The 15,798-nt window shown below is 38.7% G+C and overlaps 1 protein-coding gene across 5 annotated transcripts in view; it reads right to left on the bottom strand.

Moving 5' to 3' along the window:
* ldb2a (LIM domain binding 2a) overlaps positions 1 to 8,485 on the bottom strand; it is a 105,429-nt gene extending 96,944 nt beyond the window's left edge. For all 5 annotated transcript variants that reach the window (XM_005726506.1, XM_005726508.1, XM_005726507.1 and 2 more), the window contains exon 1: positions 8,191 to 8,485. In XM_005726506.1, coding sequence (XP_005726563.1) covers positions 8,191 to 8,322 — 132 coding nt within the window. In that variant the 5' untranslated portion in view covers positions 8,323 to 8,485. The remainder of the gene's footprint in view (positions 1 to 8,190) is intronic.
* Between the last annotated feature and the right edge of the window lie 7,313 nt (positions 8,486 to 15,798).

Genomic DNA, 15,798 nt, shown 5'->3' with positions numbered 1-15,798 from the left:
TCAATGTTTTCACACCAGACAGCAGCTTTCTAAGGAATGAAATAATAAATAGACAAATGGTATTCAGCTATGACCAGTTTTCTGAGGAAGAGGTTACCATTTCTTTTCAAAACTATCACCCTGGCTGCTTCACCTTTTAGCAGTATTATTCTTTAATTAACCTAAGGGGATGTTAGCGGGGCGTTAACTAAGGGAAGCAGAAGCTAATGTGATTCAGTCCTTTCAGTGACTGGCAACATTATGAAAATCCAAAATGTTTTTGTTTTTAATGTTAAGAGCTCCGCAGCATTTTACGAATCCACAAAAGCAGATGTCTGTTCGTTGTCAATAAGGCATTGAATCACAATAACAACACATATTAGAGATTTGGTTGATAGAGGAATAAATAATAATGCTGTTTATTCCAAGTAAATAACAAATGGTGCACACTTATTTGAGCTATTTAGCTTTTTCTCCTTTGTTTTCCTTTTTCATGTGTAGGAGGAAGCATAAATGCAGCATAATGTGTTTATCTAGCTAAAAATGATCTTTAATTTGCCATGTATTTGATAATTGAATCATTAAAATCAACACTGTCAATCAGTGCTTTACATCTCATTAACTGAGATGCGACGCTTCACTGAGGGTGGTTTCAGCTGCAAAAGAGAATAAACATCTAAACATTTACAATGTAAGAAGAAGACGCAGATTTCACCAAACCAAATGACCAGATGTGGAACAAATTTCTAACAATTGATTTTACAGACTGTCCAGCAGTTTAAATCATTTAAAAAAGTGATTAAAACTCAGCTGTGTCACATTTAAAGTCTTGAAGTGACACTGGCTTGTTTTTCCCGATGGTAGATAAATCCAGCAGTAATGGTTCAGATAAGGGCAACACGATGTTCGACACTTCTCTGGTAATTACTCTCTGCTGGTTTCACACACATGCACTGCAAAAATGTTACCAAGTATTTATCGCTTCATTTTTGGTAAAGAACTTCTTTTTGTCTCCAACGGTGACCATAATTTACAAAAATAAACATCATGTTTTATTGACTATGATTTTAAACAGACAGAGCGATTTAAGTCATCACAAAAGTGTTAAGCGAGGGCACGCAGGAAGAGCTGTTTTCCCATAGACTTCGGTACAACAGAAATACTTTTTGCAAGCGAAAGAGTCTCCCCCTGCTGGTCATTAGAAAGAATTCAGGTTTAATTCTGTCTAATTAATTCTATCTTTCATTAAAAAAATGTGTGAGGTTAGAAACTACTTAGTAACCCTCTAATATCCCAACAAAGAAAGAGAAAAGAAACTGGGAATTTTCACAATTACCAACCTGGACTACTTAAAGTTGGACAAAGTTTTTAATATTGTAATAATTTGGATGATTAACGAATGAAAGTTAGATGATTTTCAGCTACCAGTGGAATAAAGCTTTCTGCTGTGGGGAAGGGGTTATGTATACTTTTGTGAATCTATCAATAACACTAAAAGAAAAAAGGGGCAGACAACTCTGGTGTTCCGTTATTGATTTAAGCTGACTAACTCTTGCCTTATGTTATTATTAATGATCAATAAAGCTTGAAAATACATTTCAAGATAACTTGAAGACAATGTAAACAACTGAATGAGATTATTGGGAAACTGCATTGTAGAAACAAAGTGCGGTTTGGCCCAAAATTGCCAAATCTATTTGATTTTGCTCCTCAAATATGATGACTCGCTACTTTGGCCTAAATTATAATACATTAAATATCAGTGGAAGACCTGGATGAATAAATAAATTGAAGGTCTTCCCATGTCCATTTTCACAAGTTTCTGATATTTTTATTTACCAAATGGTCGTATAAGGAGCGCGATCTGTGCTGAAAACAATCATTATATGCAATTTATGTCTTTTTTCTGTGAAAGCAACATGTGAAAGCCAATTTTCACTAAAAGAAATCATCAAGTGTGTTCTTGGTGGCTCATCTCTAATCCTTCTATGTGAACCTTACAGCTCAGTGCCAACTTGACCTCTACATCATAAACCTATTCATGTCAATCTGACACGTCGAGCTGATGGGAACAGATCCATTTTGCTCCTGACAGGAACAAGGGATTTGGCCATAATGAACACTCCAGTTCCTCCAGTTCCAAAGTCGAGCCAACGAGTCAGGTCTGTGGGGCCATTTGAATAATGAGAATGAGACTAACTATGTGCAATAGACACAAGAACCCAATGAATGGCCTGCCAATCACTGTTACTGATTGCTTGTCTATGTGCTGAGGAAGAGTGTGACCAACAGAGCCAATGTCAGCAGCAGCGGCAGCAGCAGAGAGGTCTCTGAACGCAGCCCTGTAGCTACTATTATCGCACCTCCATTAAAATGCTTTTGTTTTCCTTCTGTTTCACTCTCTGTGTTGTAGTTTTACTTACAGTGTTATTTTGTGTCTCCGCTCTCCGCCGCTGAATATTAATGTCCTCTATGCTAATGGCCTTACAGCAGCTGAGGTCGACCAAGCTCCTCCTCTGAATGTTAATCCGCTGCCTCATTTGCATACGCTTAAGTGTCAAATTCCCCCACAAATCACTGCAGCTGCCTCCGTACGACGAGGTCTGCGGCCCCCCCGAGCGACAGCACAGAAACAATGTGGTCACAGCGTATGCATAGCATCAAATCCACATCAAAGACTGTTTAGATTGCCAGGTCACAGCGGGTTCACATTGTGTAAAATGAAGGTAATGGGATAGCAGTCAGCCCCGTGCAGAAATACAGCCAGGCAGGTAATAAGTATGAATGGAGCAGGTAATAAGGTTGGGATAGAAGCAGACCCCGAGTCATCTGAGCAGCAGGACTGTTTTAGCTGCAGCACAGTTATCAGTTCAAAGGTGAGCCCTGATCCGAGACAAACACACAGGACAGGTTGTGTCGTTAGCGTTTATTCCTCCTTATTTCCATGTGTGCCTCTGGGTGCATGGCAGGTGAAACGGCTGCTACTGAGAGGGGGGATAAAAAAGTTCCTCGGGATTACAAAGATAAAAGTATTTGCTATGTTAACAAGCCTAATGCTGACAACATGACATATCTGTTATCAGCATTCATGTTACAAATCAGAATTCATGGGGAACTGTTTTGAAAATCAATCATTTTCCACATTCTCAATTCAGCTTTGCTGCTTTTGTTCACACTTCACTTAATCCAACTGCTTTTTTTCTTTTTTAGTTAAAATAATCGATTTAAATAGATTACCTTTGTTGCAAATTTCCCCTCTCCTTTCGGTGTTTTCAGACAGTTTATAAACTAGAAATCATCATTAATTAATCAAAGAGAACACTTTGCATTGCCAGTTGCAGGTCTGACATTATCATCACTGTAGTACAGCTGAAAAGATTAGTTTAATGATTTGTGATTATCAAAAATGAATCCAGCAAATATTCTGATAATAGATGAATTTTTAGCTTTCAAATCAGAGGCGACATGCTGCTTTTCTTTAAATATGTGACGATAAACAGAACAGCGTTTGGTTCTGAAGCGCTGTTTGAATAAAAAAAAAAGTGATTTATGTCAAACGAATTTAGCAGAGATTCATTATTTAAACTTAAAATGTTCTCCAGTATAATAGTTACTGGCACTACATCCATGATCACTACAGCAAAGATGAAAGGATTAGCTCAGTATTGAAAAACTTCTACATAGTATTTAGTTACTACTTAGCTAATTAATTATTCATTTTTAAAGCAAACTGAAGCTGAAACAATACACCGATGGGACGATTTCCTTTTCTGAATTACAGTAAACTAAAGAAAAGACATTGGATGGAAATTTTTCTAATCAACTGACTGAATAATTGAGAAAGAAAACAAATGTCATGCATATATAACTGTGTGTGTGTTCTCTACCTAAAAGTGCACCTTGAAGCCAAACTAAACAAATCAATGCATATGGTTTCATTTAAGGGGTTGCAGGTAACAAACCCATAAATATGGAAATATGTACAGCCTAGAGTAAACTACAAAACAGAAGAAGAGAAACTGATAACAAACACTCTAATGCACTAAAAACACAACCAAAGCTGATAAAAGACGCTGCTGTACCTTTGCAGTCCATGAGGCAATACTGCATGTTAGACAGTAATCCCAAGGAATAAAAATAGTCCGTGTAATTTTATCAATTTGCTTTTCTTCCCTTGCATGAAGGTTTTTTCTATAGATTTCACTAAGTCGTACAGACTTCCGCTCAAGGTAAGTAAGTCTCCTCTAAGTGTCAAGTCCTTGAGTCCTGCGCCTGCCAGTGGGAGCTGCAGTTGCACCACGAGCCAAGCAAATTCAAACGCACACTCATGAATAAGACAACTGGAAGTATTTCTGACAGAAGACTAACTTCAGACGAATCCTTCAACACTTTTTAAAGGTGATGCCACACTGAGGCTTAGTCAGCTCCCCTATTAAAACCCTACTTAAAACGGCAGGAATGCAAACTATAGTGAGTCATTTTGGCTCGACGGTCTGCCAGCAAGCGCGATATTAAGTACGCTCGGAGCTATTCTTATTCTTAACAATGGCAGTTCTTTCACGATATTAAGCATCTTTACTCGGGTGATAATTCTGACAAGACTGCTGTTTGCAAGCTTGAAATCGTTTTGACAGGATCAACAAAATATAGCAGCAGCCCCAGTCAAATAATGTCACTTCATACTAAAATCCAGCAGAAGTAGCCAATATCGTATGTTCTTTTGGGTGATTTTACATGTTCGGTGTCATATGCTGTACATCAAAACAACAACAATAAACCCCTTCTACTTCTCACGACAGGTTAAGAAGGGTTTTCATCCTGGAGACAGTGGCCACAGACATAAAATGCAAATATGCAGTGCATAAACTGACACATTACATCTGTTCAAATCTCTCTAGCAGGTTGAAAACAAGAGATTTCATGTATACTCTATATCAGTGATCAGTGCTGACGGTACTAATCAAAAGTTAATTTAGTTTTATTACGATTTGTTAAAAAGTCTAACTACTGATCCCATACAAATAATGTAAAAATGCGGGAAGACACAGTGTCCATTTCTTTGCCTGTGATGACTTTTTGGCAGCAAAATAATGACATATTTCTGTTCATGCATGGCTCATATAACACATGAATATTTCTTTAATTGGTGTAGTAGGATTCCCTTATGCAAAGGGAACAGTTCATTCTTTTTTTATATAGTTTTAATAAGGTCAGAAGAAGACAAAGACGCATATTTAAAGGAAGAAATAACACATTTTTGGCAATTATTCTTAGAACAGTGTCATCTGTGGGCTTCCAACCAATACATTTTCAAAACTAAAAAACTCCCTCCATAAAACAGCAGTTAACCTGTTAGCAGTCGGACGTACCGCCCACGGTACATTGGATGGTTTAGGGGACTAATTGTAAATTTGTAGGACTGCTAAGGGGTTAACTATTCGCAGTTTGGCTATTAAACTCTGAAGGACATGGATCCGCAAAATCTGCTAGCAGCAAAATCTCGATAAAATATTCCTTAAACTATCCAGCAGGACAATTTGGCTGTATTCTTTTAAGAGGGAGAGCGACATCCCAAACTTCCTGTTTTGTAACAACACCAGCATGACCCTGCACTGCTCTTGTTTCTAAATGTGTTCTGACTTTTAAAGTTGTCTTGGAGGAGATGGACTGAGTAGCAAGCAGCCCAGTGATAAAACAAGCAATAGAATGACCCTTCAGGCACGCATCATCATCATTAGGACACCAGCACCGGCTAACCGCGCTTTACAGGAAGTAAAAGGCTCCAGTGAGTCTGCTTGATGAAGAATGTATAATATTTCCACTCTCAGTCTTAGTTAAGGCAAAATAGACATTATGCTGTATATGTAGATTTGTAGAGGGAGATTTCTTTTACAACCTTTTTCCTTTACCACGTATACAATAAGTTTTTTTTTCTTCTTAAATGACAGCGGCTACTTTGCATTCATAAGGATAATTACTATATAATTTTGTTAAAAGCCTGAGCTGAGCTGCGTTACACATCTGGATGCAAACAAATTGCAAAACTCGAAGCATTTATTTCGCTTCTATAAGACACTACTCCTTCCTCATTACATTCACCACCTGCATTTTAATTGAACAATAAGAACATCGCAAAAGAGAAGACATATGATACACCCTCACCATGGAGTGAAGTGAGAAAAAAGATGAAGTAGGAAGCGAACATACAATGAACACCGGCAGAAAAAAAAAGCAACTAATTATGTTATCATGCAATTATATAATTTAGTCTGAGGAGAGGTAATGGTGTAAATTGCTATGTGCCTGTACAGTGTGTCTATATTCTCAATGCCATGTTTGTCCGGGCTGTATACGAGTCCGGCGTTGCTTTAAAATAAATGTCTTGTAATGTCTGTGTATGAATCTGAGATTGCTCATGTGTAAGTGCGTGTGCCGTTTGGTGCGTGTGCATATGTGTGGTACAGGAGTTGAGGTCCACTGGGGTTTGGACCACTTCGTATGAATAATGCATCAGACTGGGCCATTGCATCTCAGCAACATTGCCTTGGTCTGCTTAAAGTTGCAAGTTCCTCTTTAGGAAAGTCAGCACCATTCTGCAAGCTGCTGCAGTAACTCAGCCGGCTTTGAAGGTTTTTCTAAAATAACAGTAAAAACATCACATGGAATAATTTAATGGGCATGTTTCTCAGTTTAAAATGTCTCGTGGGATTCAAATTCTAGTCTAAAAGCTTCAAAAGGCAACAAGAAGTCAAATTATTTGAAACAGTAAATATTTAGAGGTAAAACTATTAGTTGCTTGGTTGACAAATAGCAATTAATTGCTTTAAATGTCTTCCAGCTTCTCAAATGTTGTTTGTCTGTTTTTTCTTAACATTTTGTGATAGTAAACTGAAGATCTTTGGGGTATTAGACTGTGGGTCAAAAAAAACATGGCATTTTTAAGAGGTTCCTTTGAGCTCTGGGGAACTGTAATGAGAGTTTTTTTCCTAAATTCTAACATACCACTGATGGAATTATTCAGTCAACTAAAAAGTACTGGTAAAAAAAAGTATATTTATGACAATTTTTTTTTTGCTTGAGCCGTAATATTTATATTTACAAATGTGTAGCCAGGCTATTAAAAGATGATATTTATCATATTTAGCTTTTTTGTTGTCCTCTAATGATTGTTTGCGAGGAGAACTTGACATGTTGGATGAACTTTTTATCTGCAGATTTACACATTTGTGATTACAGAACAGATGCTGAAGACAGCTGCTCCCAATACAGTACAACTCAGAAAGGGATCACCAAAGGTTCAGTCTGAATGACACTGTATGCCACACACACTTAGCATCCAATGAGATGAAGCATCAGCAGACTGACATGAAAGGAATTCACCCCATGCAATCATAAATGTGCAATCAGGGCCACTTTCATTCACAAAATCTAATCCGCAGTGATGAATCTGTGTCCTGAACAGGCAGACCAGAAACTCTCCACTTCAGTGGACAAACTCTACTCCACTCCACATGGAAGAAACATATGCAAATATGCAAACACCAGGCAAAATGTAAATGTATGCAAATTAATTAAATCCAATGAAAAGGCTACTTTGCCTCAGTCTGCATAGCCTATTTGCATAGTCTTTGTGGACTTCTTAGATTTTCTGGGATTTTTTTCAAACTTTGTTATGATTAGCCTTTACGTAACTTTCTCTTAGAAATGTGCCACATTTTAGAACCACAATCACAGCCGTGATTTAGCTTGATGCCCTGATTAAAATATTTAAACTGGAGACCTCAAATGTTTAAAGTCTACTTTTGCTGATTTTCTTACTTTTATTATTAAAGCTCATCCCAACCTCAGGTGACTTACTTGGATGACAGTAAAGCCGCGAATTTTTAACAGGTTAATTGGCCACGTGAAAGCAAAAGGACCTCCTCCACAAATCAGCATTTCCCAACTTCAAATTAAAATTTTAGGACTAGAACAATTTACTTCTGAGGACGTCTATTTCTTGTAACGTAGACTACAGACAGAGCCTGTTTACTTTCACCTTAGGAATGTTTGGTACTTTGGCATTATATCCGTATCTCCTGCCTGACGGACCTTCTCGGCTCATCTTTCTCTCCCGGACCGGCATCTCGTCCCTCCTCTCCAACCCGCCACCCTCTTACCGGTACCTCGACCTAAACGGGACCGTGTAGCGGTTACGTCCGGTAGGCTCACCTCTGTGCGCGCCTGCAGCCGCTTGTTCATCTCGTAGATCCGATACTCGGGCTGGATCATGTAGGGCGAGTGTCTCCTGTAAAAGGGTCCGAAGGGAGAAGAGTAGAACGGGTCGTGGGTTGGGTTGGACATGGTGGCTCCTGGCGAGGCGCACGGCGCGATTTCAACATCCAGCGGGCACAGCAGCGCACATGGGAGTGCGATGCTCTCCGAAGACCCCCAGTTGGAAGCAGCCGCTGTCGAGGCTGAGCTGCACTCTGCAAGTTGGCCTGCCTAGTTCGCTGCTATAGCGTGGTGCTGGAGGAGGGAGGAGGGAGGAAGGGGAGCAGGAGAGGAGGGGGAGGGGGGGGGCAGGATTGAAGGGGGAGGAGGGAAGTCGTTTCCTGTTCCCTCAAGACCTACACTCAGTTTTGCACTCTTGCAAAGTTCAAGTAAGATCTCTATGTTCATGTGTGTATGTGTTTCGTTATTTCCTCTCGTAAGTAATTCTGCGCATGTTATTAACAAAAAAGCTCTATTCTTTACCTAATATTAAAATATTTCTTCAAAGTATTTCCCAACGTATCAGATTTTAAGTATGCCTGCCAACACTGGCTGAATAAAGCCTAGTGCTGGTAGGATTCAGATGCATGAAGCAATGCATGGGCATCAGTTGCAACAACAGTGCAAAGGCAGGGCATTTAAAGCATGCTTCACACACAGAGGTAGTAAAGAGAAATCTAAAGAATATAAGATACTAAATTTAAAGCAAAAACGAGCGAAATTTAGAGTTAAAACACCAATGCCTGCTCTTTCACATATAATATATTGACTAGAATAACAATGCTGTCTGTTGACAGAGGTGCAATATCGATTGCAAATATAGCTCTTGGTCATGTTTTGACTGAAAAAGAGGTGAGAGTCTGTTGCAGCATAGGGTCAAGCATCTTCATTTTTAACAGTATCATCTCATATTATATTCTTTGCAGCAAGCTGCCTCTTGCAGTAAAAGCCGCAGATTTTATAAAAATACAGTTAACTCTTTTTTTTTAAAGCATTCAGTTCATATTCATTTATGTAGAGCCAGTTCAAGACTACAGATGTCTCCAGGTACGTTATTGTACGATAAAGACCCTACAATATTAGGTAAAAGGCTAAAATATCCCTACAGAAAATGTGTGAAGAGATTATATTTAAATCAGCCAGTTTTATTTCTGAAATTAAAAATACATTTTATATTGACCTTGGCTGGAACTAAAATGTATTTTTTAAAAATCCTAAGCCATAATTTGTCTGAGCTCCAAGAACTGAAGGTGTGAAGCCTCACGGTAATTGATGACAGCATACAAATGCTGATGAGGCTGCACACTAAACAGTCCATTTTATGTGTAGCATGATTTCATAACATTGTATTGACTGTGTTGCCTCTGGCCAGTGCTGCTAATGACAGAATCTCCCCGACTAGTTATGTACCAAGTGGCATCATTTGTGATTAAAGGAAGGTAGGAAAGAGTTTTCTTTTTCCCTGCTGCTTCAATGTCCCTCCAATTCTTAATGAAGCAAAAGCTGAACTTATGAACATGTCAGGATTGTCTTTTCTTTCAGTAACTATGTGAACAGTGGTTTGCTAATCCATCTGGTTTAAAGACACAGTGTGTAGGATATTTTGATGGATGAAATTTCCAGTTTAATAGCCTTCAGTGTTTGTACTGTGAGAGACAGCTAATATGAGTAATTAGAATATGAGTATAGACTATGGTGTTTTTTTTAATCAATTAACTTCACACAATGTGCAGAAAACAGAGAAATCTAAATCAAATGAATATTTGACATGACCACCCGTTGGCTTTAAACTGGCAGTAGTACAAAACAGCAGTTTGGATAACTTGCCACAGTGACGATGGGCATGGATTTAGGCTACTGGCAAAAGACAAAGAGGAACAAGAGATGGCCCTGGTGTCTTCTATGTCTTCATCTAATCCCAATCTGAATCCATAATGTTGAGATCGGAACTCTTTGGGGGTCAGACCATCTGCTCCAGCACATCTTGTTCTACTTGTGGCTCAAGCTAGCTCCTTGTGATTTCAGAGTTCCTCATTTAGCCAGGAAATGGATTTGGGAGTAATCAGACAACTTCTTTTTTTGCATAAAGAACCTACGCTCTTAAAACAGGGATTTGAACACACTTGTTACAACCACGATTTATATATAACCTATCAAAGTTCCCATTAAATTTAGCAAAGCCAGCTGGTTTATGCTAAATTAATACTTGCAGAATTTGCACGTTATGAATGCTATTATAAGATTTTTACACAGAATTAGCTGATAATGAGGAACTTGCTTTACTTAAAGTGGTGGTTTAGTGGTGCAAATATGCAGCTGCTTGCTTAGCTTTTATAGCCCCGCCTTATTTCCCTGCTTATGCCTTAACATAAAAAAGCAAATTCTGCACATATAGTTTGTGTTTAATGTTTTTTGTAAAGAACATCCAGAATAAATGGCACTGTTGTTAGATGTTATGTTGTGTTTTCAATATGTAGTTTCAATGCAAAGATTCCAGCTGATGCATGCAACGAAGGAGTTAAAAACATCTGAACTTTAATCAACACTTTTTCTTGACTCTGTGTTCAAAAGCCCGTCAGCTGTCTGACTTCCATAGACCGTGGATTCCCCTTAAAATGTTATTAAAAGATCTTCTAAAAAGCTTTTAGAAAATCATCAGAGTTATTTTGGGCGTGTGTGTGTGTGTTCACAATCACTTTTGCCTGTTTTGTCATGTACACTTCATTTCTCTGAGTTGGTGACTTCTAAAATATCCCAGATGAAGGTAGTACAAGAATTGGTTACATCTCTGCTGGTTTGAATTGGCATGGAAATGTATAATCCCAATTATGCATTGTCTATCTTATATATTTATTATTCAGGGAATACAACTAGAGTTTAATGGTGATCGCTATATGCACAGGATCTATTTATAATTCACAACATAACTAGTTAGCAAATTATGACACAGGGACGGTCAATATCATATGGCAAGGAGCACTATATGCAAACAGCAAAACACAGATGGGCTCTAATTTATTTCAACATTTTCACAGTACAATCCATGCAACACATTTCAATAATATCGTTTACTGTGACAGTATGTGTTACTAACATGTTGAATTTCCAAACCAGGCACACCAGTGCTTTGACGATCTTTTCTTGGCACACTGATTAAGATTTCCTCCATGTTTGCCTGCGTGACAGATTAGGCCTGTGCTGCAAAGTAGCCACAAGAATCTAAAAATAAACAGACACTCAGGCCAGACATAACGTTGCAACCAAATCTCAAATTAACTGCCCACACTGGGAATTAATGAACAGCATTTATGAAGTCTGACTTTTAATCCAAAATGGCTGAATGGGGAGAGGCAGTCTGAATCGAGTGAGATAAAAGTTGTAATCCAAATGCCTCAGGCATCCGGTTGGGTAATTAAAAAAAAAGTTTGAAAAATCTATTAATAAACCTTTAATTAAAAACTACATTTTTAATATCTCAAGACCTTTTCAATTGACATTTCTAACAGGATTTGGTTGCCCGCCTAAAGCGCTTACCACTCGAGTGTGGCTGCAATACAGTACATTGAAGTGAACAGCTCATTTAACACATTTCAGTATTAATTTGGTTGTATAGTACATATGATAGTAAACACAACCTACACCAGTGGTGGTGTAGTGAGCAAAAGACTATTACTGAAAAAAGTACTAAACAGAATGAAAAAACATTTTTGCTCTGACCTTTTTTTTTTGAAAATCCACAAGAACATCACAAAAAATAATTCAGTAAATTTAAATGACCTAATTCACCATAAAGGTCTTTGGAAACAGTGCCATCAAGCAGCCGCAGGTTGATATGATCCATTTAAATTTTTATTAATAGATAAATATTAAGGTTTAATCAGATTTCATTAAAAGTCATAAAACAATAACAATGCTATCCTATCAGACTAAAATCATGAAAAAGCAAATGAATGACATGACAAGAGTTATTACTACTTTTTTGTGTTTATTTTATTTATTGTTTTTCATTTTGTGCTATGACCGTCTCTCAGGCCCTATCACGAAATCTAAACTTTTTTAAAATGCATGTGGCTAACATCCATGTTGGTCATTAAAACAAAAGATCAAACAGGCAACTTGAGCCTACAAATGATCTAAAACACATTTGCAATTTGTGTTCACCAGCTCAAGTTATTCCAAATAAGGATGCGCAGTGTTTCCCAGCACACATCAGCTGATGGCTCAGCTGATACCACATATCTAGATAGTATGTGCTATTTAAGCTGCCTTAGCCTACCCACAGCAACTACAAGCAGCTTTGCAACCCACTTTCAGCTGAGGTCCTGCTTTCACATTGTGTCTAACTTAATCAGTGTAATAGTTATTATCATTGCTGCCTGTTTTGTTATCTGCTGGGTCCTTCCATACATCCACATAGTAGAAAGCGACACAGCTAAATGTAAAGTACTGAAATAGCAAAGGAAATAACAGAAAATAACAATCATCATTCAAAATAGTTTATATTTCTATTATTTACAGTATCTCAGCATGCGTGCTATAACTTATTTTGCATTAGTTGGATGCCATCTTGTAGTAAATCTCTGTGTTGTGTGTATAGATCCCAATAGAAATGTAAACAACTTGGGACTGCAGAGTCACAGATAGTGAAAGTAAAATGGAAAGTGTGACTTAACACAGTGCACCGATGCTGATTCAGAGCCTTTATTTTATGCCTGGAATTTAATTGTCATCTGTATTTGGATATTTTACTTGGATAGGGTGAAATGCCTGCTAATGCAAATATGTAAATAAACTCGGAATTAGCATCAGAATGTGATCAGACTGGACAAACTACATTCGAAGGTGGTTAAGCTAGCACTGTGATTAGATATCAGAAATGCAGTCGGTATAGTTTGACCACATTAAAAAGAAAAACTTGAGGTCATCTTTCTCCCCCTACTTCAAACCAAGCTACAGGTAGAGGCGTTAAAGATGTTCAGATACTATTTTCAAAGACTGATCACATGGTTACAACAAGTCTAAATGGAGTTTTGAATCCATTATTTCTAAACAACCTCAGTGTAAATAAGCTGACGCCATATTTCTGTGACTGTATCTGTTATTTAATTTTATTTACAGCATATTACACTAAGAATCTAGAAGATAAATGCTGTTTTATGTGTAACCACTGACAACCTTTGACTCAACACAGAAGGATGACTGTTCAGAGGTGGGAATGTTTGAATGTTTGACCTTAAGCTCTACAGTTTCTTTGTTCTCCAGAAAGTTTAGTTCAAAATTAATCATGAGGGACTCTTTTATTTTCCAGCTATTAATGAACACAAGTGATGTATGTGTTGTCTTTGCGGAGGAGGACATATTTTAGTGCTGGTCAGTGAATTAAAACATTGTTAATACTGTATTTGACTTCTGTATCCTGTACTTTGTTTCACATACTTTTGTGTATTAACTTTTAATCCTATTCATGCCAAGTTTTTTTCACCTTCAGGGAAGTTGAATTGAATTAAATTAAACTTCACTGAAAGGAAACCGAATGTACCTTGAGAGTTTGTTGGATGTTTCAAGCCTCGGCCATTTGTTAAGTACAGCAGATGCATCAAGGATGTAGAAGGAGAGATGCTTTTAGTTGTGAAACAGCAAGTGAGGGAGACAAAACACTTGTGGATGAGAATGGAAATGGGTCAGGACACATATAGACACTGTGCTTCTGCTGGGTTCCCTCTTGGTGTTACTATGGTAACTCACCCTATCTCCCTACCTACCTACCTGCCTTTAACGCACAAACTACACACCTTCGCAGCTGTGCTACAGGTTTTGCACCTGAACGCACCGACGCTGCTCCTGTTCGGAAGAACCCAGCACCACGTCTTATCCTGTTTCACAGCGAAGCGTGAAAATGTTAAGTTGTAGCTGTGTTTGATGAAGCTTCTGCTGGTGTAAACAGTCACACTCGTTTGAAACGTGAAACATGTGCCAACACGCACAATGTTTGGGAGTAATTTGAAGCCGGTGGGAAGAGTCTGATTGTGGTATTAATAAAAGGAGCTCACTAGTGATTGACAAGGTGTGATGAGACAAAAGACCTGATAAAAATAGAGCAGAATTTCATAGCGAAACACACAAATAAACTACTGTAACCAGCTAAGTAACACCACCTGAGGAAAATGCTTCTCCTATCTAACTGACCAGATTTAAGCTGTTCGTGGACTCCACTGAAAGTAAAACTCACAAACTCAACTGTGAACACTAGGAAGTGTGTCCCCTATTTTGAGCACACAACTGTTTTCCAAATATGGATGAAATATACCCCGGATGCTGGAGCAGCAACTTCTATGGTGGAATCTCATTAGCATCGTAATAGCTTCCAGGCTCATTTGCATTTTGCCGTGAGTGATTTTTCCCCCCCTCGCTCTCTTTCCTCTTCGCTGCTGGATGGAATAATAAAAAAAAAAGAAGTAAAACTTTAAAGCACCATATTTTATTTCATTATTTAAGTTAAACAAATTGTAATTGAAAAGCACTTTTCAATTATGCTATTTCCTCATACTGGTGACAAATGAGTCTTACAGTTGTGTCAAGCAATTATAGGAAGACACACAAATCTACAAACTAATATTTGCATACAGGGATGACAAATTAGTGTAAATAGATTAATACATGAAGTAAATGGTTTTAGTTCTATTTCAGAAGAAGCCAATATGTGCATAGGTGCAGGGTAGAAATATGTTTGCAGTAGCATCCTGAGCTACGGTGCTGAAGTGGCATGACAGGAAACCATTATGAAGTCTGTTGCCACCAAAAACTGAAAAAAATACTGAAGAAAACATGCTTAGCTGATAAAATGATATACTTTCCAGGTCAGAAAATGTCAAACTACATATTTAAAGTGATTAGCTAGGTTTTTGTGATGCCCACAGCCTTATTTAACAAGGCGGTAACATGTCCTTGTGCTGAATACAAGGATACAAACACATAGTGCAGCTTGTTAGACATCCACACTCTTCTTCTCTCATGCTGAATTTTTGCAGCGAAGCAGTTCAGCGAGCAAAGAGTTAAAATTTTCAACCAGTTCTGCCTCTGACACACACACACACACACACAGACACACACACACACACACGCGCACGCTCGTATCCCCACAGCCCATCACCCCTGATCACACTCAGACGCACGCACACTCCCACGCGCACACACATGCACACACAAACCCATAATTCCCAACACCACCTCCCCCTCTCCCTCCTCACCCACCGCCTCCTCCACCTCCTACCTCCCTGGGCTCCCCCGCTCCCCCCACAACCTCCTCCTCCATTCTCCATCTCTGCCCCCCCACCACCACAACTCCCCACTCACTCCCTCCCTCCTCCACCACCGCCCCCCTCAGGTCAGTTAATAAGCGAGCCTGAGCCTGTGCCTCAGCTTGGCTGTCTGGAGGACATGCAGAGCAGTGTCTCCTGGGAATTGGCTCATGCAGAATGCTGCTCCACCGAGAGAATGGAATTTTACCCTCGCTAGGGCTCCCAGCCGCGCCGCGCAGCAGGAAACCTGACAGACACACGCACACAC

Source organism: Pundamilia nyererei, unplaced genomic scaffold, assembly GCF_000239375.1.
Source record: "Pundamilia nyererei isolate P.nyererei 1_Seehausen unplaced genomic scaffold, PunNye1.0 scaffold00020, whole genome shotgun sequence".
Classification (NCBI taxonomy): domain Eukaryota; kingdom Metazoa; phylum Chordata; class Actinopteri; order Cichliformes; family Cichlidae; genus Pundamilia; species Pundamilia nyererei.
This window is presented reverse-complemented; position numbering and strand designations above follow the sequence as displayed.